The 26145-nt window shown below is 47.1% G+C and overlaps 1 protein-coding gene across 13 annotated transcripts in view; it reads left to right on the forward strand.

Moving 5' to 3' along the window:
- Svil (supervillin) overlaps positions 1-26145 on the forward strand; it is a 205885-nt gene that overhangs the window by 129090 nt on the left and 50650 nt on the right. For 3 of the 13 annotated variants that reach the window (XM_052727634.1, XM_052727638.1, XM_052727635.1), the window contains exons 7-17: positions 1559-2168; positions 6809-6889; positions 10119-10283; positions 10906-10940; positions 11447-11508; positions 12159-12298; positions 13613-13708; positions 15374-15617; positions 16025-16598; positions 17335-17560; positions 25925-26048. In XM_052727634.1, coding sequence (XP_052583594.1) covers positions 1559-2168; positions 6809-6889; positions 10119-10283; positions 10906-10940; positions 11447-11508; positions 12159-12298; positions 13613-13708; positions 15374-15617; positions 16025-16598; positions 17335-17560; positions 25925-26048 — 2357 coding nt within the window. Of the gene's footprint in view, positions 1-1558; positions 2169-6808; positions 6890-7678; positions 9705-10118; positions 10284-10905; positions 10941-11446; positions 11509-12158; positions 12299-13612; positions 13709-15373; positions 15618-16024; positions 16599-17334; positions 17561-25924; positions 26049-26145 lie in introns of those variants that run through there. The other 10 variants (XM_052727640.1, XM_052727642.1, XM_052727641.1 and 7 more) reach the window with 9 other exon arrangements.

Consider the following 26145-nt stretch of genomic DNA (forward strand, 5'->3'; position numbering starts at 1 on the left):
AACAGCAGTACACTGTGTGTGTATGTAGTTTCTTCAATATTTTGGCTATCAGGCCCCTTTAGACAGTGATCCGTCAGAGGCACACATGGTGTCCATTTCTCCATACTCTCATGGCTCAGCACAGAATCTGCTGTTAAAGTGTATTGGTAGATGTCTGGTCTGTAAAGGAAGAATTCAGATATGTGCATCGTAGGTTACACTAAATATCCAGATGCCTAGCAGAGGGGATGGCTTCTTAGAGCAGGAAAAGTAAAAAGCAAAGTTGGGCCTTGGGTGGCTGCAGTTACTACTCTCAGGATACATTCCACAAGGCTATCTATTTTTGTGTGTGTGAATGTATTACATATTGATTTTCAACATGCTGAACATGACTTAGCTTTTCTTCGGTCATGCCCTGTCACTGTTACTGACATTGTTTACCCCACTTGACCTCAGATGGAACAATACAATTAGGGCTGAGCTTCCCAGCCAGGTCCCAGGCTCAGGCTCTGAGGTGCTGCTTTTCTTAGCCATTGTTTCCAGTTTCCTCTTCAGAGTGGGGCTCCTGATCTCCTAGCATAATGCCACAGTTTGCTGGTATTGGTGGCTTTTGATAGAGAACTACATGAAAAGCTAAGAATCTATACCCAGAATCAATACCCAGAAACAAATCCTTGTGTACATAACGTCTTCATCTACTTAACATTTAATTTAACCATCAAACATAGTGAGGAAATTAATTAATTAGTGGAGTTTGTTTTTAGACATAAGTTATGTAGCCCACACTGGCTTAAACACACTCTCCTCCTGCTTCAGCCATCTGCTGGTGTTACCGGCATGCACAACCAAGAAAGAATTATTTATGAAGAAGTTAGAAATTGAGATGAGGAAAGGACATATTCCTCTTTCTATTTCATACCAAGCCCCAAAGTAAATTCTGGTTAATCTTATTATAATTCAAAAGAAGTCATTGGAAACTTGAAAACATAGGCATATGTTTCATTCAAGTGAACTTAAAAAACAGGTAAAGAAATCTCCAAATGATGAATGAGTCAGTATTACTTAGAGCGGTGTAGAAATTAATTTCACAGCCTAGCAAGTGACTGAAAGGTCTCAAATGCCCTCATAAATAATTCAACGTTTTGATGTGTATGTGTGTGGGCAATTGGGAAAAAACCACATCTGTAAGTACAGATACCACTCTGATGACTGTGAAACCACAGTCCATCTCTTGTTAAATCAGCAAATGTTCTGGTGTCTGCTGTCTTTTCTAGGAGAATCTGAACCTGCCCTTGGACCCCATAGGAAATATTAAACTCAAAAACAAAACATAAAAATAAATAAAGGGGAATAAATGAGATGCCAGAGGCGGCTGGAGAGTGTGGGGGACAGATGCAGTGTGGCTCTCTGCTTTCCCACTTTTCATGGGGGACCCCAGGCTCCTTCCATCAGCCAGCCTAGATGAGATGGGGCCTTCAGGCTGGGCTGTCTGTGAGCATCAGGCAGTGTGGAGGGCTCTGAGTGTTACACGGCTGTCTGGGCTTGGTCTCCTATGTTTTATCCTATGGTCTTCTTGTAGGGCGATCTAATGAAGAGGAAGACAGTTCTGGGTCTTCCTTAGAAAAGCAAACTCCATCTAAATACTGCACAGAAACCTCAGGCATCCATAGTTCGGGCTCCATGGACACCCACAGTCTGGAGTCCAAAGCGGAAAGGATCGCAAGGTACAAAGCCGAGAGGAGGCGGCAGCTGGCAGAAAAGTACGGGCTGACCCTGGACCCGGAAGCTGACTCCGAATACTTGTCTCGATATGCCAAGTCTCGGAAGGACCCAGAAGTGGGTGACAGACGAGGAAAAGGTGACAAGCAGGAAGAACCGAGCAAGGATGCCAGTTCCTTGCACACCAGGGCAGAGCCAGGACCCAGGACCAGCTTGGTAGAGTCCCAGGACAGCGCCCCCCTGGGGAGCAACATGTCTGACCAGGAGCTGCGGCTCAACTTGGAGAACCAGCGGCGAGTCCAAGAGCCCCCGGTGGCAGAAGATGGTCCCCCTGCCTTCTTTTCTGAGCGAGGCACCTCCTTCTCTGAAGTGCCAAGGTCCCCAAATCAAATGTCCAGCTCACCACAGCAGCAGCCAGCCTCCCCGAGCCTCCTGGGTGACCCGCCAGTGCCCCTGGAGGCCCGAGCCAGGTAAGCCCTGGGCACTTGTTCCGCCTTGGCTGTCACAGCGGGTTTGGAGGGTCTCCATTCACTGTAGAGATACTTCGTAATCTCTACAATATCTGACCAAGCCTTCCACACTTCCTGTCTTCCTTCTCTCCTCTGTCGGGGCCTTAAGTTCTCCTTCAAGCAAACTGAGCAGGTGTCATGGGAACACTTACATAGAAGCCACCATAGAGGACTCTTGCTGTGTTTCTGGCCCAACTTAATTTATCTTTTTGTTCCCTTTTTGGTTATGCCCAAGACTTAAGTTTTGGGGGGATAGTTTTGGTGGCTTATGCCTAGAATCCCAAGGCAGGAAGAGTCATAGTAATGGGATAGAGGTCTTTGTTTATGGTACAGTCTAATTGATAAACACTGAAGGACCGGTAAGGCAGCACTATATAAATGTGTACCAGTAAGGAGAGCCACAGCTGAGAGAAAGCCCTTGCCAAAAGGACCAGCCAAACACAAGAACAGCTCCTGTGTGGGAAAGGGAAAGAAGTCAAATACAAATCCCAGAACTCAGAGTACAGTCGAGAATGCATGTGTGTTTCCAAATTTAAGTTGAAAAGAAATTGCTGTCCATGTTAAAACACTGTTTACTTAAATATCTGGCTTAAAGGGTCAGCCTGAAGGTCTGGATGGATTTCTAAAGAGCCTCTTCCATTCAAACAAGCAACAGCTTTATGGATGAATTGGGATGGACTGGGAACCTGGAGTCATTCTGGGGAGTAATTGTGTGTGACACATAGATATATGTACACACACGTATGTGAACAAATATTTATTGTATTTAAGTATGTGTTGGGAACATCTTTTGTTGCTTTCACTGGGACACGGTGGTAAACATCCACTCCCTCTTACACGGCAGTGATGCCCCGAGGCAAACATTTTAGGTGCTGACGTTTTCTCAGCCCCAAGTCTGTCGTCATGAACTTAGTCATGCAGACTCAGATGCTTAGATACTAGCCTCTAAGGTAATTAGATTCTCTAAATCCACAGGAAGTATTTTGAAAGTCTTAGTTCAGCCTTGGGACTAAAGTACTTGAGGCTGAGAGATAGAGAGACCCATTCCCACATATTTTAAAGAGGGTGTCTTGCCTGGAAGTGCGCATTTCATAGTAGAAGCGCTGTGCTTGGTTTGGCTATTTATATCAAAGGAAATCCTGTTCCTATTTCATTTACTTATTTTGTGTGTGCATATATGTGAATGTGTGCATTCCCGGTGTGGTGTGGTGTGCTTGTGGAGGTCAAGGGACAACTTGCAGGGGTCAGTTCTCTCCTTCCACCATGTGGGTCCTGGTGGCCAGACGCGGGTCATCAAGCTTGATGGCCAGTGCCTTTACCTACTGAACTGCCCTGCCAGCCAGCTGGCCCCCTTCATATGATTTGTATGTAGAACAAAGAACCCCAACAGATGCTGACTTAGGAATAAAAAATAGGTCATGCAGGAAAAGGAAGACTAATTTCAGATTCCCATACAACACCTGTTTGATGTCTCTTCCTTGTATGGGAACAATCTGAAATATTACTAGTGAAATAACAGTTTGGGGCAATATATATTTGTTTTGGAAGTTTTAAGTATTCCATAAAATGATCAAGAAGGTTTTTATATTAAATATTGGATAGAGAGATGGATGCTCTAAGGTCCTTTGCTCATCCTATCATGAGCTTGGGCATTGATGCACACTTTATTGTGAAGAAAATGAAGACTATATACACATTCTGAGGAACTGGGGTACTGTAAGGCAGGCCCAGCCCCACTTTTTGGATGCTTCCAAACCCTTGGAACTTCAAGGTTTGCATCATGTGAAGAAGGCTGTTCTCAGGATGAACCATGGCTTGTGAATTCGGCAAAGAGTGAGTGTGGAAACGAAAGCACACGACTTTTTAACCAACAATATTGTTATCAGTGTGGTGGATAATCCTGTGGACTTTTTAGCCTTAAAAAATATGAACTCCAGCTCCCACCAAAGTCCTGAACCCCAAGCTCTTGTTTAATCCTTTATGTAGCTCTTATTTCCTTATTAAGAGACAGACAGACAGACAGACAGACAGAAGCACATAGTTGTGATTCTGTGAGGGCAAATGCAGACGCTCTCGACCTGGGGTCCCCAGCTGTTGTGTGCCTGAGCATCATCCGTCACCCCATGTGAGTCATGTAACTAAAAGGAGGAGAGTGAGATTCGACACCCTGTTCTCAGAGCCGACTCTCCAGAAAAGCCTTGTTCATTACATCTTTGTTACTGCATCCCAGTCCCTCTCCAGCACTGTGTCTCCCAGATTGTGTCCTGGGTGACTCTAACCCGACAGTGGAGAGGTCATGGAGAACAGAGCTGAAACTTGACCTGAGAAGAGTTACCTTTGGTGGGTTATGACCTAGACAAGGCTCGCCGTGGGTTCCTGGGGACTAGTAAATCATACCCCCGGCCCTGAGACAGGGTAGCATTCCCTATGTAGACCAGGCTGGCCTTGAGAACTTGCAGAGATCTGCCCATCTCTGCCTCTGGCATGCTGGGATTACAGTCATATCTCTCTTGCCTGTTACAGTGCTGGAGGTTGATGGCCTGACTTTTCTTTGTTACTTCTCAGAGCTAATCTAGCTTCATATTCTGCACATACCAGGAGCTCAATGACACATGTCACGTTAGCCTGAGTGTGAGCTTGTATCTGCCCCATTGGTTGCCTCATTCGGGGATGAAACAACAGCATATGCTCGCCCAGGAAGGTAGAGCAGAGGCTGGACACAGGAGTTCCCCCTCACTGTTGGCACATCCCCTAATGAGAGCTTTGAGTCCTGAAAAAAACTCTCCAGAGCCTCCGGTCCTCATGGTTACGGTTGCTGCTCATCTGTCCATGTCCTGTAGAGATTTGTCTGCAGCAAAGTGTAGTGCCTGGCATTCATCTTGCCTCAACTCCCATCAGCTCTGGCCAGCAGCTCTCTACCGTGTCCTGTGGACATCAGGGCAGAGCCCAGGAAGCAGGTCTCAGATCCATTCTCTAAAGAGAAGCCTTCTGCTGCTCCTCACAGATCCACTCTGTTACGAGGGAAATCATGTTTATTTCCCTACTATACCAAATATCTGCTGTCCAACCTCATCCCACCAACTTTGGCTGCTAATAGAGATTAACTCGTTCCTTTTGGGGTTTCATTTAATTCTGTCCTTACTGGCAAGTGGCAGTTCCATTGAATTAAATACAAATACGGTTCCTAAAATGCCAGCCTGTAACATAGACGTCGATGTGTGCAAGTGAGATTTCCAATGTCAGTTGTGCCTAGGACTGTGGCCATTGCTGTACCCACACTTGTGTGCAAAGCAGCCATCTCCCACACAGGCGACTGTCATCAGTTGGCTAAACTGAATGATGTGATAGAGTGCCACCTTCTATAATCAGAGCTGCGTGAGGCTTCTCTGTCACACAGCTTTTGCTTGTTTTCTTTTATTTTTGAAACAGTGTTTCACTGGGTAGCTCTGGCTGACTACACACGGGGAGTTCCTCTACCTGGGAATACAATTCTCCACTGGCCAATCACATCCAAAGACCAATCCATTGGTCTGGAGTTACTGCTTCCTTGTTCTGCCCCCAGTGACTCCACAGCCCTCTCCCAGTGGAGGTAGCCTCTGCACAACAGGGTCTTGGCTCACTTCCAACAGCCTCCCAAATAAATTTTAAGTCTGTAGAATGTAACTCAGTTGGTAGAGTGCTTACCTAGTATGCACAAAGTCCAGGTTCAATCCCCAGCACGGCGTGAGCTGGTTTGTACAGTGGTGGTTCATGCCTGTAATCCTGGGTCTTGGGAGGTTGAGGCAGGAGTAACAGCCATTCAAGTTCATCCACGGCTACTGCATGAATTCAGGGGAGTCTTTCTGTTTTTTCTTTGTAAATCCTAAGAAGATACAGTCTGTGGCATGGTTATTCTTCCTGTAGCTACTTTACATTAACAGCTTTCCTGGCCTATAATTTTAACCAAAGGTATCTCAGCTTGGTCTTAATGACACTGATACATTCCACCTTACATTGTGTCTGACTGAGTGTTAAGGAACAAGTATGTAAGTTGGATGCTATCTTAACGGGATGCAAGACCTTTTCATGATTAGGATGAAGCCCTTTCTCACCCTGTTGCCTGTTGACAACAAATTGACATTTGTAACTGATACAAAAAAAAAAAAAAAAGATAAAAGGGAAGCATGTAACAGCAGACAAAAGATTCACTCTTTGGTGTGTATCCTTTTGCATGGACACTTTTTTCATTTGTCTGTTTACATGTGTGCCTCTGTGAAATTTATGGAAGTTGAGTTGCCTTGTATTTGAATTCCAACTTCTCATAAGTATGAACCGAGTATGACTATAACAGACTCCTGTCGGTGACTAAACCCATTTTCTCTAGTTGCCTTAGATTTCTTTATTCTCACTTCTTGAGTTTTGTGGTGAGCCAAATGACCAAGATATTCCAAGAAGTCAATGTAAACTCTAACGGCACCGTGTACATTATGTCTTTTCAAAAGCCAGCTTGAGCATCTTAACTAAAAGCAACCTTTGGGTTTTGCTTATAGTAAAATGATGTGGGCATGGGCATCGGCATTTTTATAGCAATGTCCTAAAGTTTTGTTTCTTGTGCATGGTAGTACAGGGAAGGCCACCCATGAGTGGTTTCTGCAGAAAGATGCCGAAGGGGATACACCTTCACTTATCAACTGGCCTTCCAGGTACATCCCAGGTTGGAAGTGTGTGGCTGATGCATGGCGGATGTCCTCCTACCCCATCTCCTCTCCTTGCTCTGCCACACTTAACTAACCCTCGAGCTCCTCTCCCTGTTGGACAGGCCTCTGAGAACCATGTGTTCAAAAACAAGCTGCTTCCTAATCATATCTGTTCCCTGATGGCCCTGTCTAGATCGACACTTCCTCTCCTTCCTGGTTCGCTTCCCTTACTTCCTTGCTTGCTCACTTTCTCACCAACTCGCTACAGAACTGGCCAACAGGGGGCAATATTGAACAGCTCCTCTGGGCCCTCCTACCCCGCCCACATCCCTTTTCTGCACCAGCTCCGGTTTCCTTGTTTCTAAACCAGTAGCTAATTTTCACTAGTTAAATTTAGGGCATGCGACCTATAACAGACAAACACTCCAATCGTTTCATGAAGGGGAGAGGCGGAGAAATTAAGAATGAGCAAGTCACTGGCCGGACAAAGGTCCCACGTACTGAGTTTCTGACCGTGACTTTGTTCTCTTGAGATGGCCTCGGATAAGGAGCACACAGTCCACAGGGGAGCTTGACTGAGCCGCAGTCTTCTGAGCAGCAGCCTCCACTGCTGCTGTCTCGGAGAAGCCGTAGCTCCGAGTGCTTTTTCCAAACACTCACAGTAACTACCTTTATGGGTGCCTTCAGTGTTTCCTTGGGGAACTCTACCGATGATGTCCCGTTTGAAAGCAGTGCTTGTTTTATGAATATTGATACGGCAAACTAGGGCTAATCGGGGCAATTCTATAATGTGATTATTATAAACAGTCACTTTTGCTCACTCACCTAAGTGAAATGAAAGCTTTACATTTTCCCCAAGAAATCTCTTCCCCCTCTCCAAAAAGCTGTGTGCACTCTCTGAGAGTTGGACCTGGTCAGTGGTTTTCCCTTTTGCACTACACCGAGTGGTATTTCAAAAGGTAAACAGAAGGGGTGCTTCTCTTGTTGAATGTGTCATTTGGCTAAGGAGGAAGGCATGAGCTCTCCAAAAGCCTCCGCACCTCGTGGCACTAGTCCTTTCTTTCCCTGTGGTGGGGACCAAATACAGGGCCTCACACAGGCCAGGCAGCGCCCTCCCTGCAAACCCGCTGTTTCCACTTGAAAGGCAAAGCACTGGGGTCTGGGATGGACAGGTAAGGTCCCCTAGCCAGGGTTCTTGATTAGCGGGCTTCTGCAGATGAGAAATGGTCCGCAGCTTTTGACTTCTTTTCCAGTTTTGCTCTCAAATAGTTAAAAATCAGAAACAACAAAAAACAATCCCTCTTTAAGTTGGTTTTTAATTAGGGTGTAGCATCAGTGGGAGGGAGATAAGGGCTCACGATTCTCTTAAGTCTCTTAACAAATGCCTTCTTCCTAACATTCCTGTGGTGGTATGGTCGTGAGTATGTGCTCAGTGCTTCAAGAGGTAACTTAAGCAATGGAGCTCAGTAGAAAGCTTAAGTAATCACAAATGCCCACAAATCCAGTGGACAGTGAAGTGGCTGTGTCTCCTCCAAGAGTGTTTCCTTAGAGCAGCCAGCCACCCCTCACAGCCCACACCTGAGTCTGGACTTGCACAGAGTCCTGACCTAGGCATTGCTTCCTTCACACTAATGCTTACAGTGATGTATATGAATGAAGCTTCCTGGGGCTGCCAGGGCTTTCCTTAGAGTAAGCCCATTCTCCCTCAGGACAGCATGTGACTCTCAGCTTAACAGGGGATGGAACTTTTGGGCCACACTAGAATATGAGTGCAAATTTGGAGATTTCACTCCATTTCAGTGGCAAGTACTAGGTGTCCATGTTCAATGCCCGAATGTGTTTTCGCACATTGTTCTCTCTGCATCGGCTCCAATGCCATCCATGGTCTGTGCATGCTTCCTTCCCCTTCGGTGATGACTACACATGGCAACATAAATCCTGTTTTTTTCTTAAGAGTTAAAGTTAGAGAAAAATTGGTGAAAGAGGAGAGTGCTCGCAGCAGCCCTGAACTCACCTCAGAGCCCTTAACTCAGAGGAGACCAGGACCAGCGCATTTCCTGTCCATCCAGTCAGAAAGCTCCGCCTTTGATAGGGTCACCAGCAAGGTAGTGAGCTCACTACGGCCAAGCCGGAGCTGTGTCCTGCCAGCTGACCCTGTTCATGCCATCAAGCTGGTGACTGTGGACACCCCAGAAAGCGCATCTGAATCCAGCTGGGTGGGGTCAGCCACCCCAAATGTCATAAAATCTACCACCCTGAAGATTCTAGAAGGTGGGTCGAGGGACGCTCCAGAGCTCCACATTTGTGAATCAAAAGTGAAAGATGTGCCTCCCCCTGAACCTCTGGAGAGGAGCCCCAAATCCCTCTTGACCTCTGAAGATGGCAGGCTTGTGAGAGGCCACGAAGACCCCTCTGGTCATGAAGATTTAGATGAGCCCAGGGTTCGCTCCATCACCGTAGAACCTGAGAGGGAGCGGCGAGTTCAACACCAGCCCACTCAGAGAATTGGCCGGAGTGAAATGGTTCTGTATATGCAGAGTGGTCCCGTGTCCCAAGATGCCACATTGACCAGTCACACAAAAGAGGCCTCGCCAAAGAAGCGCAAGGTTTTGGCCCGGTCTCTGTCGGATTACACGGGTCCCCCGCAGCTTCAGGCCCTCAGACACAGCAAGGACGCAGCCCCAAAGCAGGAGCTGGAGCTGCCGAGTTCCAGGGCAGAAGGGTCTGGTGCAGAAGCTAGCATGCTGGACACCAGAGTCTCCGTCGCCCAGCTCCGAAATATGTTTCTGGAGTCAGCCAGAGCCAACAAGAAACCTGAACTGTAGGTGATGTTCCCAACATCCTTCCAATATGTCACTTGCACGTCCTTGGCAGACGATTCACATCTCCACCTGTGGTGTGTGTCCTGTTAGCTTAGCTCACAAGCGTGTGCAGGGCAGAGTGTACCGGAAATGGCTCACACACTACCATTCTGCTTCTGCCTACTAATTGGGATCTGGAGGAGTGGGTCTCTGGAATGTTCCACCTGCAGATGTGATGCGCATGGTAGCAGCATGTAGGACCTAGCGCTGTGTCTTACACTGAGATGCATAAACCTTTCCTCTCTCTCTCTCTCTCTCTCTCTCTCTCTCTCTCTCTCTCTCTCTCTCTCTCCCTCCCTCCCTCCCTCCCTCCCTCCCTCCCTCTCTTCCTCTCTCCCCCCTGTTTTGCCCTCACTGCCCTGTGGTCCTAAAAGCCAATCCCGGGTTGAGAGGTCAGCTGAAGGAATTGGCTTGCCCACGGAACGGGAGAGAGGGTCTCGGAAACCAAGACACTATCTTTCTCCTGGTGAAAGTAGGAAAACTTCTGAGCGATTTAGAACTCAACCTATAACCTCAGCAGAGCGAAAGGAGTCGGATAGGTAGGCATGTGTGTGTATACTTCTAGCAACTCAAACATGGGGTTCTCACTGCCCTGGTGAGCCTGATGCTATTTGCATAGGGTTCTAGGACTCCAGGATTGTTCCAGCTCAGCCGTAAGGATACTTATTTTATTTACTGAAATGTATTTCCAAAGAATGTTGCTTTTTCTAACTGCTATAACTCTATAGTTTCAAACTGCCTGCAGATCAGGTGAGGAGAAACACATGTCTTCAGGTAGTGCTTTTCATTTTCAGTGCTTTTATTAAACTGGCATATGAATTGAGCATCTGCCACGGGGCTTAGGAATTTTGTATTCATCTTATAAGCAGCTTACTTCTTATATTTACATTTTGTATGGCATCATCATATGCAAATGTATAGAAATTATAAGGTTCACCAGAAATGTGCCCTCAGTCTCATGTAATAACTTCCTGTCAGTACCACTTTTTCTCCACAAGGTATGCACCAAGCTGGGGTTGTGTGTACACGCTCCACAGTGTCTGCTCACAACTGTTTGTAGCTCCAGCCAAGTCTTCCAGATAGTTCACTTGCATCTTGTTTCATATGTAGCTTGTGTGCCCACCACTAATCATCGTCATTATCTGTTCCTGTCTTTCCTAGGTACCCTTCGGGTTCAGACATGCCAATGGTTGAAGGCGAGTATCTCTTCTTTTTGTTCTTCCGCATCTTGTCCAGATTAGATTGAAGACCTAAGATCTGGGGCTTTGCGGGAGATGAAACCTGGAGCCTGTCACTTTCTCGCTCTCTTCCAAATTGCCTTGCCGCGAGCCCTAGCTGGAAATTTCAGATAAGCCTTCCCTTTGCCTTTGATAGAAATGAAGAGGCTTGTTCTGTAAGCAATATGAAACAGCCGTTGTGATGAAAGAAGTGGATTTTACTGGTGACTGCCACCATGCCTCAGCAAGGCAGTCTGTTCCCAAGGTCCCTTCTTAAATCCTCTTAGCCAGACTACTACAGTAAACATCACCATCTGGCCACAGTTTGGTTTGAATTGTGGTGAGGAGGCATGAGCTCCTCACAAGGGGAGACTTCCCAGTTAGGATGGCGGTTCACCGCCTCCTGGATCCAAGGGATGGCCGGGTCAGAGATGAAGCCCATGCTTTCTAATGATGGTCAGTTTTTCTTTCATGGCTTTTTACAGATGAAGAAAAGGTAGATGAACGGGCCAAGCTGAGTGTCTCTGCCAAGAGGTTGCTTTTCAGGGTAAGGTGTGCCAAATGGCTTGCTTAGAGACCGTAACCCAAAGAGGAAGATGCCCGGTACTTCTCACACTTCTGGGAGCCTTGGTGTCCTCCTCGCCTGCCGTACCTGTTCTTCTCCTCCTGTGCTGAGTTATTCAGTGTCCCTTTACTGTAACAGAACAGCTGAGGCTATCACATTTTCTAAAAAAAGAAGTTTATCTCTGCACAGTACTTCAGAGGTTCTACTCTGTGAGCAACTGGCCCGGTTGCTTTGGGCCTGTGATGAGGTAGCACTCCCTGACAGGAGCAGATGGTGGAGGAAGCTGCTCCCCACCTGGTGGCAGGGATGAAGAAGAGTGGAAGAGACAGGATTCTGGGATCCTTTTGGGGGGCTGATGACCTTGCTCTCAGCCCCACCTCTTACGTTCCACCAGTACCAAGCTGGGGACCAAGCCTTTAATGCAGACCATCAAGAACTAAGCTTCAGGATCTGCTTTGGCTGGTTTTGACCACCCAGCTGCTCCAGCCTGAAGTCCTCGCTTCTGATGGCAGGGGCCTCTCTCTGGTGTCCCCTCCTATGGATCCTTCGGAAGAGCAGCAGACAGACATTTTGTTACCCTCGCTGTTTTTCTTTGAATTCATGGGGGGTTCTACCATGTTTTCTAACTGCAGGAAATGGAGAAATCATTTGATGAACACAACGTCCCAAAGAGACGTTCAAGAAACGCGGCTGTGGAGCAAAGGCTGCGCCGCCTGCAGGACCGGTCTCACACCCAGCCCATCACCACGGAGGAAGTGGTCATCGCAGCCACGTGCGTCTCTGGGGGATGTTCTTAGCCTGGCCTGTGCTGTCATCTTTAAAGGGAGATTCGAGAATTTTCTACAAAGATCAGGCAGTTTAGCTAGGAGCCGTAGAGAGGCACATGTTTCATACTTGTTTTTGATTTCTGCTATTTAAACAGTCGTGGGAGGTACCTGTTGTAGGTTCCAGGATTACCTCTAAAGTGCTTTTATCCTCATGTTTTATCTTTCACAGTGAAAATATAAAACATGAAAGGAGGTGAACTCCAGTGAACCTCAGCTTGATGGTTATCATCTCCTAGGCTGTCTTCCTCCGCATGCATTATCTTCAACCACACCCCAGACATTCCATCCTTAAACATTTTAGCTCATACCTTGAAGAGATAAGCATTTACTTTGTTTTTAAACCATCACCAAAGTGTCTAAAAACTAATTGGCAGTTGGACATTTTCCAGGAAGCCTGCGTTTGGGCAGTCTGCTCAGGTGTGCTCAGGTGTGCCTTGACTGGTTCATTCAAAGTTAGCAGCTCCAGTCAACCGAGACTGTTTGTTTTAAAAAAACATTTCTGTGGCGCGTTGGCCTCTCACAGCACCTCTGCCTGCAGGCTTGCTATTGGAACCTGCTGTGAGGTGGCCAGCCTCCACTTTCTTCTCCAAGTGTTCAATTTTAACAATCCTAGGGGGTCACACACCCTCTGCATGCTGGACAAGTGCTCTTTCACTGAGCTACATCCCAGCCTTAGGCTCCTCGTTGTCTTGATGTGTTTATAGACAAGCACATCTGTGTACTTACCCGAGACTCCTCGCATATCCATTTGTTTAAAACGTAATTTCTTGGATTGGCTGGTAAACACTGCGAAACAGACACCCATGGAAACAAAACAAGAAAAGAGGGGGAAGTAACTGGCTGGCCAGGCTCAGTGGGTCTACTTTGATGGGCTTATTGGTTGAAGAGGTCACTGATGCTTCTAAAAGCTACACTGAGAAGAACATTCTAAACTGTGGCCGGAATCTCCTGACCGGCTATGGTTGACACTAGCTTTTTAAACGACTTCTTAAAATGAGGCTGTTTGTCTGAGTTGACCCTTTCTCAAGCTTCCGCCTCTGCTTGTCCCATTTACTCTGGACAGCCTCTGCCTCTGTTCCCTCCATCTGTATTGCTTTCCCAAGTTCCTTTGTGACTCGTTTTTCCCTCACAGTGTTTAGCAAATATTTTCGGTGAAATATTTGGTTTTTGCATTTCTGGATTTACTGCTATGCCTTCCTTAATGCCTCTTTTCTTCTCTCTCCTCATGAACGCTCCTCCTATGGCCATTGCTTTTAAAGTGAACCTATCCCTGCTTCGCGTTCTGGGGGCACCCACCCTGTCATGGCAAGACTTCCTAGCCTCACTGTAGCTAGGAGCGCTGTGCAGCCTGCCAGGTACCGGACACACACAGCTGCATGTAGCACCCAGTGCCAAGGTGCTGGGCAGCGGGTGCATCTGGAAGCCTTGAATGCCTTTCATGTGTTTGACAAACAAGTCAGTGCAGTGAGTGTCCTGGAAATGTTTGATGTTTTGTCCTGTCATAGCACGAGGTACCATTAATTCTGTGACTGTGTGAGAAACGTGTCGTCCATCTGCCTGTTTCCTGTGTGGGTGCTAGGATCACACTAACCCACTTATACATTTTTTTACATAAAAAAAACTTTATTTTTCTTCTAAAATACTAACAGGTAAAGACTAATTTAAAAATGGAGCGTTAACGTGACTATTGAAATGTTGGCAAGATCTAGTTATTTTTAAATATGTGTACACACAAATCCATACTAAAACCAAATACTTCTGTTTTCTAATTTGAAGAGAAGAGAAACAGTGCTATTAGATTTTAGGGTCAGTTGTAGATATATAATAGGATTCAGTTTTAAACTGTGATGTGTCAAAAATTATGTTCTTAAACCATGTAAATATCCCCTTTGTCTTAACTGTGATGAGCTAAACATAAGACTCGGAGACATGAAATGACCGAGCTAGAATACACTGCCTGATCCAGAAGCACAGCTGTCTTGAGAGAGACATTTTGCACACACACACACACACACACACACACACACACACACACACACACACACACGTTTGTTCTTTCGGACCCCTGGAAGGCTCCAGTCATCAGGCGGCCTTGCTTCCTTGCTGTCCTCCTGATGCATCTGGACACAGAGACTGACCTCGGGTCTATGACTGCCTGGGGACCAGTGATTAATAAGAGGCTGAATTAATAAGTGATTAATAAAGAAGGCTGAATTTCCTTCTCATTAGAACAGCATTCCCAGGACAGAGGCAATATGGTCTTGGAGACCTTTTGAGAATCTCGTTGACCTCCTGGGCTGGAAACCTCCTCTCCATGCAGTGGAGGCTATTGTCATTACTCTTGTTATTATTTTGTGGGGCTGAGCATCAGACCCCAGGCTTTGCACATGCTAACAGGAGCTCTCCCACCACTCTTCTGCCTCTGTAGTCCCCGTCAGGAATCGGGGGATGTTTAATAACCTGAAATTTTCTTCAACTCCCAAGCTACTGAGAATTAGATGTAAGTAACTTCTGAAAATTGGTAGGAACCTGGGGCAGACGTATATTTAAAAGTCACATGTTTGACAAACAAAAACCTGCTTTGCAGATGTCATTGTCAGGAGACCATATTGTCCCTAACTATTCAAAACGAAGATATCACCTCCCGAGCAGCATCTATAGAGGATGTTTGACCTGGGTTATGATTTTCCGCCTTTACCTTTAGTCCCTGTGATCGGAACCATCTGGGATTTCTCTGTAGGAAGCTGGATCCAGGCTGACATTGGTTCCTTCATTTCCTTTATAGAAACAATTCAGAGCTAAAAGTCTGCCTGTCCTAGAACTGTCGGTGCTGGTGTCCCAAACTGACCCCGCCACTCACTGTTTACCCACTAAACATTGCCTGCCCCCTCCCGAATCCATGGAGGGAATTCAGCCCTTTACTAAATAAGCGGCATCTTTAAGACAGTTAATATGTGAATTGGTAGTGGGTTTTCGTTTGTTTTTCTCTATATTACTGACTTTTCCTGCCTTCCCTCTAGGTTACAAGCGTCTGCTCACCAAAAGGCTTTAGCCAGGGACCAGGCAAATGAGGGCAGAGAGTCTGCCGAACCAGGTGAACCTGATTCCTCCACTCTGAGCTTAGCAGAGAAATTGGCCTTGTTTAACAAATTGTCCCAGCCAGTCTCCAAAGCCATTTCCACCCGAAACAGAATAGACGTGCGGCAGAGAAGGATGAACTCGAGGTATCAGACTCAGCCGGTCACGCTTGGAGAGGTGGAGCAGGTGAGTGTGTGAGTGTGTGTGTGTGTGTGTGTGTGTGTGTGTGTGTGTGTGTGTGTGTTTCTTTGAATGCAGCAGCACAGCACTGCTTTTGGGTTCGTGATAGGACAAGGTCAACAGGTGGACTTGTACCTGGGTTCTTCACTTTCTCATCCCTAAGGAGGAACCATACCCAAGTTTGTTTTTCTTCTGTCATTTTCATAATTTGCTTGGAATGAGTCCATTTGGGTAGGCTCTAAGAGCAGAGGCAAGCTGCTTCCGCAGAAGGCTTGTTTGTGATGTATTCGGGGTGTGTAACCACGCAGGCTGGTTTTCCAGCACGATGAGCCGGGAAGCTGTGCTGCAGGTATATGATGCCCTCCACTGCCAGTCCCCTCAGATGATGGTGTCCCTAACCTGTGTCCTCCCAGGTGCAGAGTGGGAAGCTCATCTCATTCACCCCCACTGTGAACACATCTGTTTCTACCATGGCCTCTGCAGTCGCCCCCACATACGCGGGGGACCTTCGGACGAAGCCGTCTGTTGACAGCGCAAGTCCCACTGACCACAAGTTTCCTTCTCCCGTGGAAAACTCAGACTCTCCAGTGAGAAGCATTCTGAAACCACAAGCCTGGCAGCCTTTAGCAGAGCACAGTGGGAGCAAAGGAATGCTGGGGGAGTGTGGAGAGACAGAAAGCAAGAAAGCGCCGACTGCGGTAGACAGTGGCATTCAAACATACAGAGCCTTCGAAGACGAAGCCGAGTCCTCCTACCCTGTCCTTGGCAGAGTCAGAGAGGGTGACAGCCAGAAGGAGCCTAAACATGCCATTCTGAGGAGGGGAAGCTTAGAGCTAGGTCATCCTCCTGTCACCCACCCTGGTGAGGAGCTAAAGGAATTTTCCATTGCTAAAAGCAGTTTGCAAGAGAATCTGGACCTGAAGGATAAGCAGACCTCGGAGGAGAATGTGGATGTGGAGAATGTCATGAGAAAGTTCTCACTCAAAGGTAAGGCCCTGCAGCTCCCGGGCTTCCTAAGGGCTCTGCGGTCCGACGGACTTGCTGCACGTGTTCATGGTGGCTCCTGTTAGTTACATCTCGAGAGTTTATCACTAGAATGGATCCAAGTTCAGTGAGTCATACCCCTTTCCCCAGACCTCTCTTCCCCTCGAATCTGACACAGTCAGTGAACTGATAGAGCCTACAGCAGCAAATTGGCTGCAGTTCTTAGCAGCCCTTGATAAGGGTTTCAGGTAACTTCGGTGACATTAACTCACACAGTAGCCTTCTGAGCTCCTTAGCTGTGTTGGCCCTTTTATGAAGTTGATGGCACAAAAGTCCTGCACCCAGTCAGCCCAGGAAATAAGGACTCGAACCAGTGTGCTTTCCAGACTCTGCGTGCATCCTGACCATAGATTAGTACACTGTCTGCATAGGAGAGCCGGCAGCTTCCATTCACACACGCAGAGTATGTACACTGAGATGGGCTTGGGTTGTGAGTGCAGCTCGCTAGAAATGAAGATGTACGGTACTGATCGGAGAGATCAGTTCCATCGTGGGACACAGATGGCACAGGCTAGCTGTCTGTCTTGGTGAGCTGTGCTGCAGGTCTGTATAATCCCCACTGGCCTGGGTAACCTGCCACGCGCCGCAGCCTGACTTGGGTGCTGCACTCTGGGGCCATGGGGAGCCGGAAAGATGCTTGCTGGGGGCGTGATGCTGACTCCACTCTCATTCTCTCCAGCAGCAGAGTTTGGAGAACCTGCTTCTGAGCAGACAGAGCCAGCTGCTGGGAAAGCCTCTCTTCAGACAGCAACCTCGGGGTCCTGGAAGCAGCAGGATCCCTCTGAGCAGCTGGCAGAGAAGCTCTTCAAGAGCCCCTGCGCCATGTTCGCTGCCGGAGAGGTCAAAGTGCCAGTGGGCGAGACTCTCCTGGATTCACCCAGCAAAACCATGTCAATCAAAGAAAGGTAGGTCAGCCCCTCTGGTGATTGGCGGGCAGTATTGGGGAGGGATGCCGACTTGCCGTGCCAGGCTATGCAGGGATGCTAGAATAACTCTGGAAGCCGAGGCATACGAACATAAGCTGCACCTAATTTAGCAAAATTGAGAGATGCCCAGTCCAGACTCGGGAAAAATGAACAAGGACACCTCATTTGTCTGTGGTCTCTGCTTCTTATTTCATATCTGGTTCTCTGGGAGCTCAGATCTCGCCTCTTTCTCTGACGGAAACATGTGGTTCAAACTGCAGATCCAACCATTCTCTGAGTGTCTGAGTTAAATAAACAGGACGAAGGTAGATAAATTCCCACAGAAGAGCTTTGTCTTTGAGATTAGACTCTAAGTTGGATGTGTTTTGTAGGAAATAAAATGAATTGCTTTTTTCTAAATTTTTATTACATTTACTTATTTGTATGTGTGTGTGTGTGTGTGTGTGTGTGTGTGTGTGTGTGTGTGTGTGTGTGTACTTACACGTGTGCCACAGAGTATATGTGGAGGTCAGTGGACAACTTGCAGAATCACTCTTTCCTTCCATTATGTGGGTCCTGGGATTGAACTCAGGTTGTTGGTCTTGACAGGCCATTTCACCAGCCAAAGATGGATGACTGATTTGAACATTTAGAATTTTTTTTCCTCCCTCCCTCCCTCCGTCCCTCCCTCCCTTCCTTCCTTTCTAACTTCCTCACTCCCCCTTCCGTTCTTGTTTCCCTCTCCACCTTCCCCTCTTTTTCTCCTTCCCTCCTTTCCTCCCCTTCCTTCCTCCCCATCCTCCCTCCTCCCCTTCCTTCCTCCCCATCCTCCTTTCTCCCTGCCCATCCTCCCTCCCCTCCTTCCTCCCTGCCCATCCTCCCTCCTCCCCTTCCTTCCTCCCCATCCTCCCTCCCCTCCTTCCTCCCTCCTTCCCTCCCTCCCACACTGGTGGTTTCACCCAGAGTCTTGTACCTTCTAGGCAAGCACGCCACCACTGAGCTGCAACTCCAGCCCTGAAATTTTACAGTAGACAGTCGCTGTGGGATTTCTTGATCCACCTGCTTGTTTTCAGTAAATTCTGCTTCATCTGTCTCTTTCTGTGAGTTTTACTCTTGAGGGAAAACGACTTAAAGTTGAACTACTGTGGAGCACAGCTTCCTAACCAGGCTTTGTGGTGAAGTTAAAAGATGACTGCGTGGTTTCTGCGAGCTGTCTGGAAGTGAGTCCACATATGGGGGTAAAGGTAACATGCACCTGTTGCCTAGCCAGAGCTAGAACCTCTCAGACAGGTTCCTGCCCTGAGTCTGTTCAGAATCCTGTCAGGACTGCTTGCTAAATATTCAGCTGCTCCATTTCATTGTTAACATATGCTTTTTCAAAGGTCAAGGTCCCTTTACTTAGTAATAATTTTGCTATCATCAATTATGTCAATAGGAAATATCTCACCATGACCTCCCTGTGCCTTGATGGTTCTTTGTGTGTACATCATTGAAAATACCTACGTGCTTATCTTTACCATTCACATGAGAAGCCTCCCAGAGTGAGGGCTCTGATCCTTCTCTTTGCTCAATGTGAAGTTTGACCTATTGGGAATGGGGGAAATGTTCAAAGATTTTTTGGGGCATTGCTCTTCTTTCCTGGGGTGACATATAAAATTCTAAGCTTTCAAACCTTACTTAGTCCAGCTATTTTGACTGCCCTGATTTCCACAGGAGAGACTTAGTTCAGCACCGTCAGCACTGTGTGTTCACTACCTTTGGCAAATCACAATCCTTGGGCTCAGGCAATCCTCCTGACCCAGTCTTCTGAGTGCCTGGAACTTTCAGTCACTGTGTCCTTATGCCCAGTTCTGCTAACACATTCCTTACTTGGTTTGATTCAAATTACACTTTCCCCTTCACAGATTTGAGGGTCTGCAATGAGGAGCATAGACTTTGTCATGAGTTCGAATGACCTGTGTCCTTTGGCTCACAGCCTGGGTCTCTCTTGTACAAAGGACTGGGCCATAGCAAGTTCTCTGCTCTGAGTGTCACCAGATGCCCTAAGCACCTTAGTTCTTGCTGCTAAAGAGACTGAGGCAGGGAGACCATGAGTGCTCAGAAGTTTGAGGCTGGTCTAAGATGCATAGTGAGACAAAAGTGTAAAGCGAAATCAACAGTGTAGCAACTAGAAAATTAGTTTTTAGAAAACCTCTATACACTCCTTTTTAAATTTTTTACATTTAGTGTGTGTGTGTGTGTGTGTGTGAGAGAGAGAGAGAGAGAGAGAGAGAGAGAGAGAGAGAGAGAGAGAGAGAGAGAGAGAGCAAGAGAGAGCACATGAGTGTGGAGTGTGGAGGGAGGTCAGAGGACATGTTGAGTTGGTTCTCTTTTTCCGCCATGTTGGTGCTAAGGATAAAACTCGGGCCGTCAAGCTTAGCAGCAGGCACCTTTAACCACTGAGCCATCTTGCTAGTCCTGCGCTCATGTTCTAAAGAACATGTTTGATATTTAAGGAAACAAGTGCCCAAGTCCCTTTACTTCCTTCATCTTTTTGACGTGAAATGTTAGGTTTGAATCTGAAGTGCCTCTGTATGGGCACTTGATCCCCAGCTAGTGACTAGTGGGTGTTGTCAAACAGCTGGGACAAGAGGCATGGCTGACGGAGGTGAGTCATTAGTCAAGGGCCCTTGGGGGTTGCAGCCCAGCTGTGTATGCAGTCTGGGGGATGCAGTCCCATCTCTGACCTGATCTGCTGAGATGTGAGGAGCCCGGCCACACACTCCCACTTGCGTGAACTCTGCCCCACCTTCTCCACCACGCTGGCTTGTTACTGCCTCACACCGCTAGCCAAAAGCAAGCCTCCTCTAGGTTGCTTCTGTCGATATTTTTGTTACATCAATGAGAAGAGCACTTGCAGTGTCTAGAACGTCCAGTGTGAAGGAGAACCAGAACGAAGACTAGGATGCTTCTTCTGGTGGATTAATAAGCCACCATTGTATCACTGTCTGCATGATTTGAGATCAAACTGCCCCTTTTTTGGAACCTTTTGAAAAAGCACTGCAAACCAAATACTTCTATAATTTGGCGGTGAATTAGAGGTGAAGAAGGCTTGCAAAGTCCATCGGGCCTTTGGAAATCGTGTTTCCGTCATCACCGACTCCACCACATTTGTGCTTTTTCACTCTGGGGAGGAGATGACCGTAGGGCGAGCAGATCCGCCCTGTCACCACGGGAGGCCTATGCAGACTGAGTCAGTCAGCTCCTGTAAATATTGGAAAGTCTGCCCCAAATCAAGGGGGCAAGGGAGCAGAGAGAGACAGAGGCAAAGAGAGATCTGCCTTAGGGGTTAACTGGGGTCCCTGTGTGCATGCCTCTCAATTGCTCCTCTGCACCCCACACAGCCTGTGTCCATGTCTCCCCAACAAACTCTGGGTTCTGACTTTGAGCTGGAAGAGTTCAGCTACCAGTGAGCCCTCAGACTGCTGTAACTACAGAGGTCCTCTATTTATTTCTCTGTCCCTCACTCAGCCTATCAGTCCTGATGCTGCAAGGAATATCTGGGGCTGAGTAATTTGAGAAACAAAAGAATATACTTTGGCTCGCAGTTCTGGAAAATCAAAGGCTACCATTGGCATCCTCATGAGGTAGAGGACCTTGTGACATTTTAGAGCAAGGGGAAGGTCAGGCTGAGTCAGTCAGACCTTTCCTCTCTGTGACAACTACCTAGGAAGCCTGGTTTGAAGGAGAAGAGGCTATGTCGGCTGTCTCAAAGACCTCAGTCAGTTCCTTGTTGGCTAGCCCTGATGCTCCTGGGCACCCAGGAGGCAGAAAGCCAGCAGGAAAGGGCTAGAAACAAAACAGTGCCCCCCAGAACACTGCCAGGGACTACTTTCTCCCACTAGAGGACCCACCCACCTCTAGAAATTTCTACCACCTCCCCCAAAATGCTATTAAATCCTGGCTCCATCAGGGGAGTTATTCATCCACTGAGGGAGGCTGACCCCTAGTGGTCCCACCAACTCTCAAGGATTGACTCCTGCTAGTGGGCCTTTTGAAGGACACTTCATATCTAAGTTTTTCAGAGAGGAAAGACCTATGCAGAGGGCCACAAAACCGAGGTGGCCATGCTTTGCAGGCAGCTCACTCATAATGAATCTGGAGTCCAGAGGATAAACTCACTCCCAGGAAAAAGACATTCATCTCCTTTAAGTATCTCTTCACCCACCGGAGGTCTGCTCAGAATACCACCATAGTAACAGAAGAGGCACACTGTACTCAAACTGTGGCAGCCTTCCACTTACGAGATAAGAAGGGCTGGAAGTCTGGCTCAATGTAGAGTGCGTGCTTAGCATTTACAAGATTCCAGCTGCAGTCTTCAGCACCTAGAAATTCAAATAAATAAAAAGCAAGTGATTCAGTAGGTGGTTCAGTAGGTAAAGTGCTTATTGCCCAGTCTAAGGACCTGAGTTTGAATCCCTGGCATGAATGTGGAAGCTGTGCGCAGGGGCACACATCTGCGCCCCCAGTGCTCACAGGTGAAACCAGGTAGGCAGACCCCAGGCTCACTCACACACACTACATAACGTCAGAAGAAAAGAAAGAAAGAGAAAGGAATGAAGAAAGGAAAAAAGAAAACATAACAAGGGGTGGAGCCAGGGCACGGTGTGGAGCTCTTGCTTGGATTTACAAGGTCCTGGGTTCAGTCTTCAGCACCAGATAAAAAACCAAATGCAGACAAAAAGCTTATTATTAATAGTTAATTCTTCCAGGTTTCTCATTAGCTAAGACCAGGATCTAATGCAATTACTCATCAGTGCTGCTCAGTTCAGCTGAAGTCCATGGGTGCCTCCCTTTCTCTGAAATAAAGGAAATGTCTAAAGAGGAAATACAAATACCTTAGTTGACATTAGGGGCACGTGATCTGCCTGCCCCTTGCTTGACCCATCCCTGTTATGAGCCTGGAAAAACTTGTCCTCATCCAGCAGGCTCTCAAGCCAGAATTCCTGCTGAAGAGCATGGGCTGTGGCAAGAGCCATAGACACTCCCCCAGCGGCCTGGTAAGCACATGTCCCCCATTGGCCCTGGGCCAGGCCAGTGTGTTAGCAGGCTAATACTTTGCCACTCACTGGGTATGGAGCCTCAGACTAAGCAGATGCCCCAGCTCTCCACATCACAGCCCACAAATAGCCCTCAGACTTGGCAGATGTTAAAAGCGCTGACAATCGTTGGCATTGCACAGGGGGATTTATGTCATGTGTCGACCCAGACCTTAGCCCTCTGCTATGGTGATGAAGGGCTACGAGACTGCCAGAGTAGGGAACAAGACTAGAAAGATCCGCCACCCTCCACAGCTTGTTGAACACCAAATAGGAAATCAGAAGGGACAGGATAATGCACTCAGATTCACTGTGTGCTATTATGAAGTTATTCATCATTTGTACTGTGGAAGCAAGGGCTGGGCCAAGTACCATGTGGGCTCAACTGAAGCAGTTTCTCCCATATTATTTTGGTTACTCTGGTGTCTTTGGAAGTTAAAGGAGCCAGCATATTGAGAAGCAAGCTTTCAGGGCTTTAGAAGGGAATGTTTCTCTGAAGCCATCCTGCAAAGGACTGAGAGAACATCACAGGGAAATTGGAAAAGGTCTGCTCTTCCTGACGGAGATAGGCACTGTGTGTCTGCTCAGCTCCACTTCTCATGGGAGAAAATAACTGGGACTTGGAGGGGCAGGATTTGGAATCACACCTCCTCTCCCACCAACACGCAGGAGGCCCTGGCTCAGAGGAACCTTGACCTGTCTGCACCTGGATTCCTACTCTGTGTAATGAGAATAAAACGCAGTTTCTTAAAGATGTCTGTGCACTTCAGGGGAGCATAAGGAAGGCAGCTGAGTGATTGTAGACTCCACAGTTTGTTTTTTCTGAATTAGCCTCCTGTCCCTCAGAGCAGTCCCAGGGGAACTGTTCTTCTGTTGAGAAGCTGTTTGCTGGCCTCATCATCTTTAACAGTCTCTGCTTCTGAGGTCGAGGGTTTGCACTCTAGAATCGTTTAGAATCCAATCTGATTGAAGTGAAGGCCAAGAATGCCTGCTCTGAGTCCAAAGGAAAGCGAGAGAGGAGCTGGTTCTGAGGGCAGTTTGCAGGATGAGTGACAGTGGGATGCCCCTCCAGATGATGGCTCGGACGTGTCCCTATTTGGGGGAGCGAAGGCCTCGCGTGTCCACTAGCTGGAAGCCTTATTTCCTGATGCTTTCAGCTCACCGTCGGGACTATTTCTTTTTAATAATTTGACTTTTTGAAATTCTTTTTCTTATTGCAATAAAATGGGCACATTCAAAGTAATTGGGACACGATAAATAATAGTCACTATTTAATATGAGCTGAAATTAAAACATATGAAGGAATTTAGATTTGGTGTTCTCATACATGAAGTAGCCATGTTAGTGTTGGAGAACTGTAGAAGTGAAGTCTAAATGGTGGCTTAAGCTTCGTGAGCCTGCATTGGGTTGAAGACAGCTCATGGGAGTTTATAGAATGGGCCTTTTTTGTGGTCTTATCTGCTGCCACATAAGACAGAGAGATTAGAAAAGGAGGAAGAGGTTGAGGAGGGTCTGGACCCAAAGTTCAAAGTTCTGTGTCCTTTAGGAAGTTGTTCAGAGCCCATTTACATTATGTGATAGAAGGATGGAAAGTATAAAAGATGATTATGCATACATTTGTAAGTGGAATGGATTCTTGTTAAATAAAGAATTTGGTTCCTTATTTGCTTAGCAAAAACTCCTTTATCATATGCAGTTCAGCAGCAGAGCACTTGGCTAGCATGTTTGAGGTCCTGGGTTGTATCCAATAACCACCAGCAAATGAGTGAATAAGCTTTTATCACGGAGTGTAAGGCATCCTACCTCCAATACAGATACTGAATAGAATCAGGAAATTTCGCACTTGGGGCCTTGGAGAGCCCCATGTCCAGTTCATACCTGACAAACAGGGCAGGGAGAGTGATGTGCCTCAGTGGAAATGAAAAGGGCTATACTAACCACTGTTCTCACTGGTGGGACCGAATACCTGACAAGTAGCAACTGGGCAGAGCAGGGGTCAGAGTTCACCGTGGTGGGGAAGACATGGTGGAGGGAGCCACCATCTATGGCTGCAAGAGCTTGTGGCATAGCTTGCTCATGTTTTAGAAGAAGCAGAGAGCTTAAGCCAGTACTGGGGGCAGGCTATAAACCTCAAGCCCCACCCCTAGGGCTAAGCCCATACCCTAAATATTCCACAGCCTCCTCAAACAGCACTACCACCAGCTGAGGACCAGGTGTTCAAACACATGAGCCTGTAGGGGCATTTCATACCCAAGCCACAACAATGTCCAAACCCAGACTGCAGCTGATTGGCTGCCTGGCAGCCAGTGTTGTGGGTCAGGTATTGTGGTCAAAGGCATATCCTGTCAACGCACAAGGGAATGGGGGTCTCATCACCTCATTTCCTAGTTTCCCCCCCAATCCTTAAGTTGTTTGAACACCAGCCTCAGGGAGCCTCAGAGGCCCTATTTGTCCTTTTGTCTGTTGAACTGAAATGGCTGAGATGTTTTCCTTTGTGATAACATAGCTTTCTAAAATAGCCTCTTGTTCTGGAAACTGGCTTTTCAGAGAGCACTAAATGTGCAAGCAGCTTTAGATAAAGTCTTGCAGTGCCTGAGCTAAATGTGCTGGTCGAAATCTCCATAAATGAGATATTTTTTTGGGGGGGGGTATTTTTTTCCCTTAGAGAAAGTTGAACTAATAACTTCTTAAATGGGTTTTTAGAAGGTCATTTTTGTGTAAGGATACACGGTAAAGACAGGGTTAATCCATGGGGGAAAGACCAGGGCTGAGATTAGAAGAAAGTGAGGACATCATAGTTTACCTTTAGTATGATACCAAGATGCCGTATCTTTCTGTTTTTATTAGTGTATAGTTATTGTACCAATCAGGGTTTCATTATGAAATTTTCATACATGAGTATAATTTATTTTGTTGAGAATCACCTCTGCTGTTACACATTCCTGCTCTTTATGTTTTTAAGCCCTTTCCAGCAGTGTTTACTGCAAAGAACTACAGCGTTCATCTTTAAGTGTTATTTCACCCAGTGGCCAGAAGGGGTCACTAGAAGACATTTCACTGGGGAAAGTTCTTTTTCTCTCCTCCCTAGCTCTGAGCACCAGGGCAAGAGGAAAGTAGAGCGGTAGGTCTCCTTCCTGGGATGATGGAGCATCTTTTATCGGACAAGTCTGTTTTCAGCTTTTCTTTCCAACCAACTAAAACATCTTTAGAATCGTCTTGGAAAAGAGGTTCTTGTAGGTTCTGAGAGTGAGGTGCTGAATTCTCCGTCGGTGTATCTTCCTTCCAGGCTGGCACTGTTGAAGAAGTGCGGTGAGGAGGACTGGAAGAACAGACTGATTCGGAAGCAGGAATATGGCAAAGCCAGCAGCAGCCTGCACATCCAGGAGGTGGAGCAGTCCCTGAAGAAGAAGGTACCGTGTCCGCCTCACTAACGCCACACTTGTGTGTCTTGGGAATAAGTGTACGTGGCTTAATGACCCCTGCTCTGCAGAGCACTGGCGCTTCCTT

The sequence above is a fragment of the Peromyscus californicus genome, unplaced genomic scaffold, assembly GCF_007827085.1.
Source record: "Peromyscus californicus insignis strain IS unplaced genomic scaffold, ASM782708v3 Scaffold_8__1_contigs__length_139910024, whole genome shotgun sequence".
Classification (NCBI taxonomy): domain Eukaryota; kingdom Metazoa; phylum Chordata; class Mammalia; order Rodentia; family Cricetidae; genus Peromyscus; species Peromyscus californicus.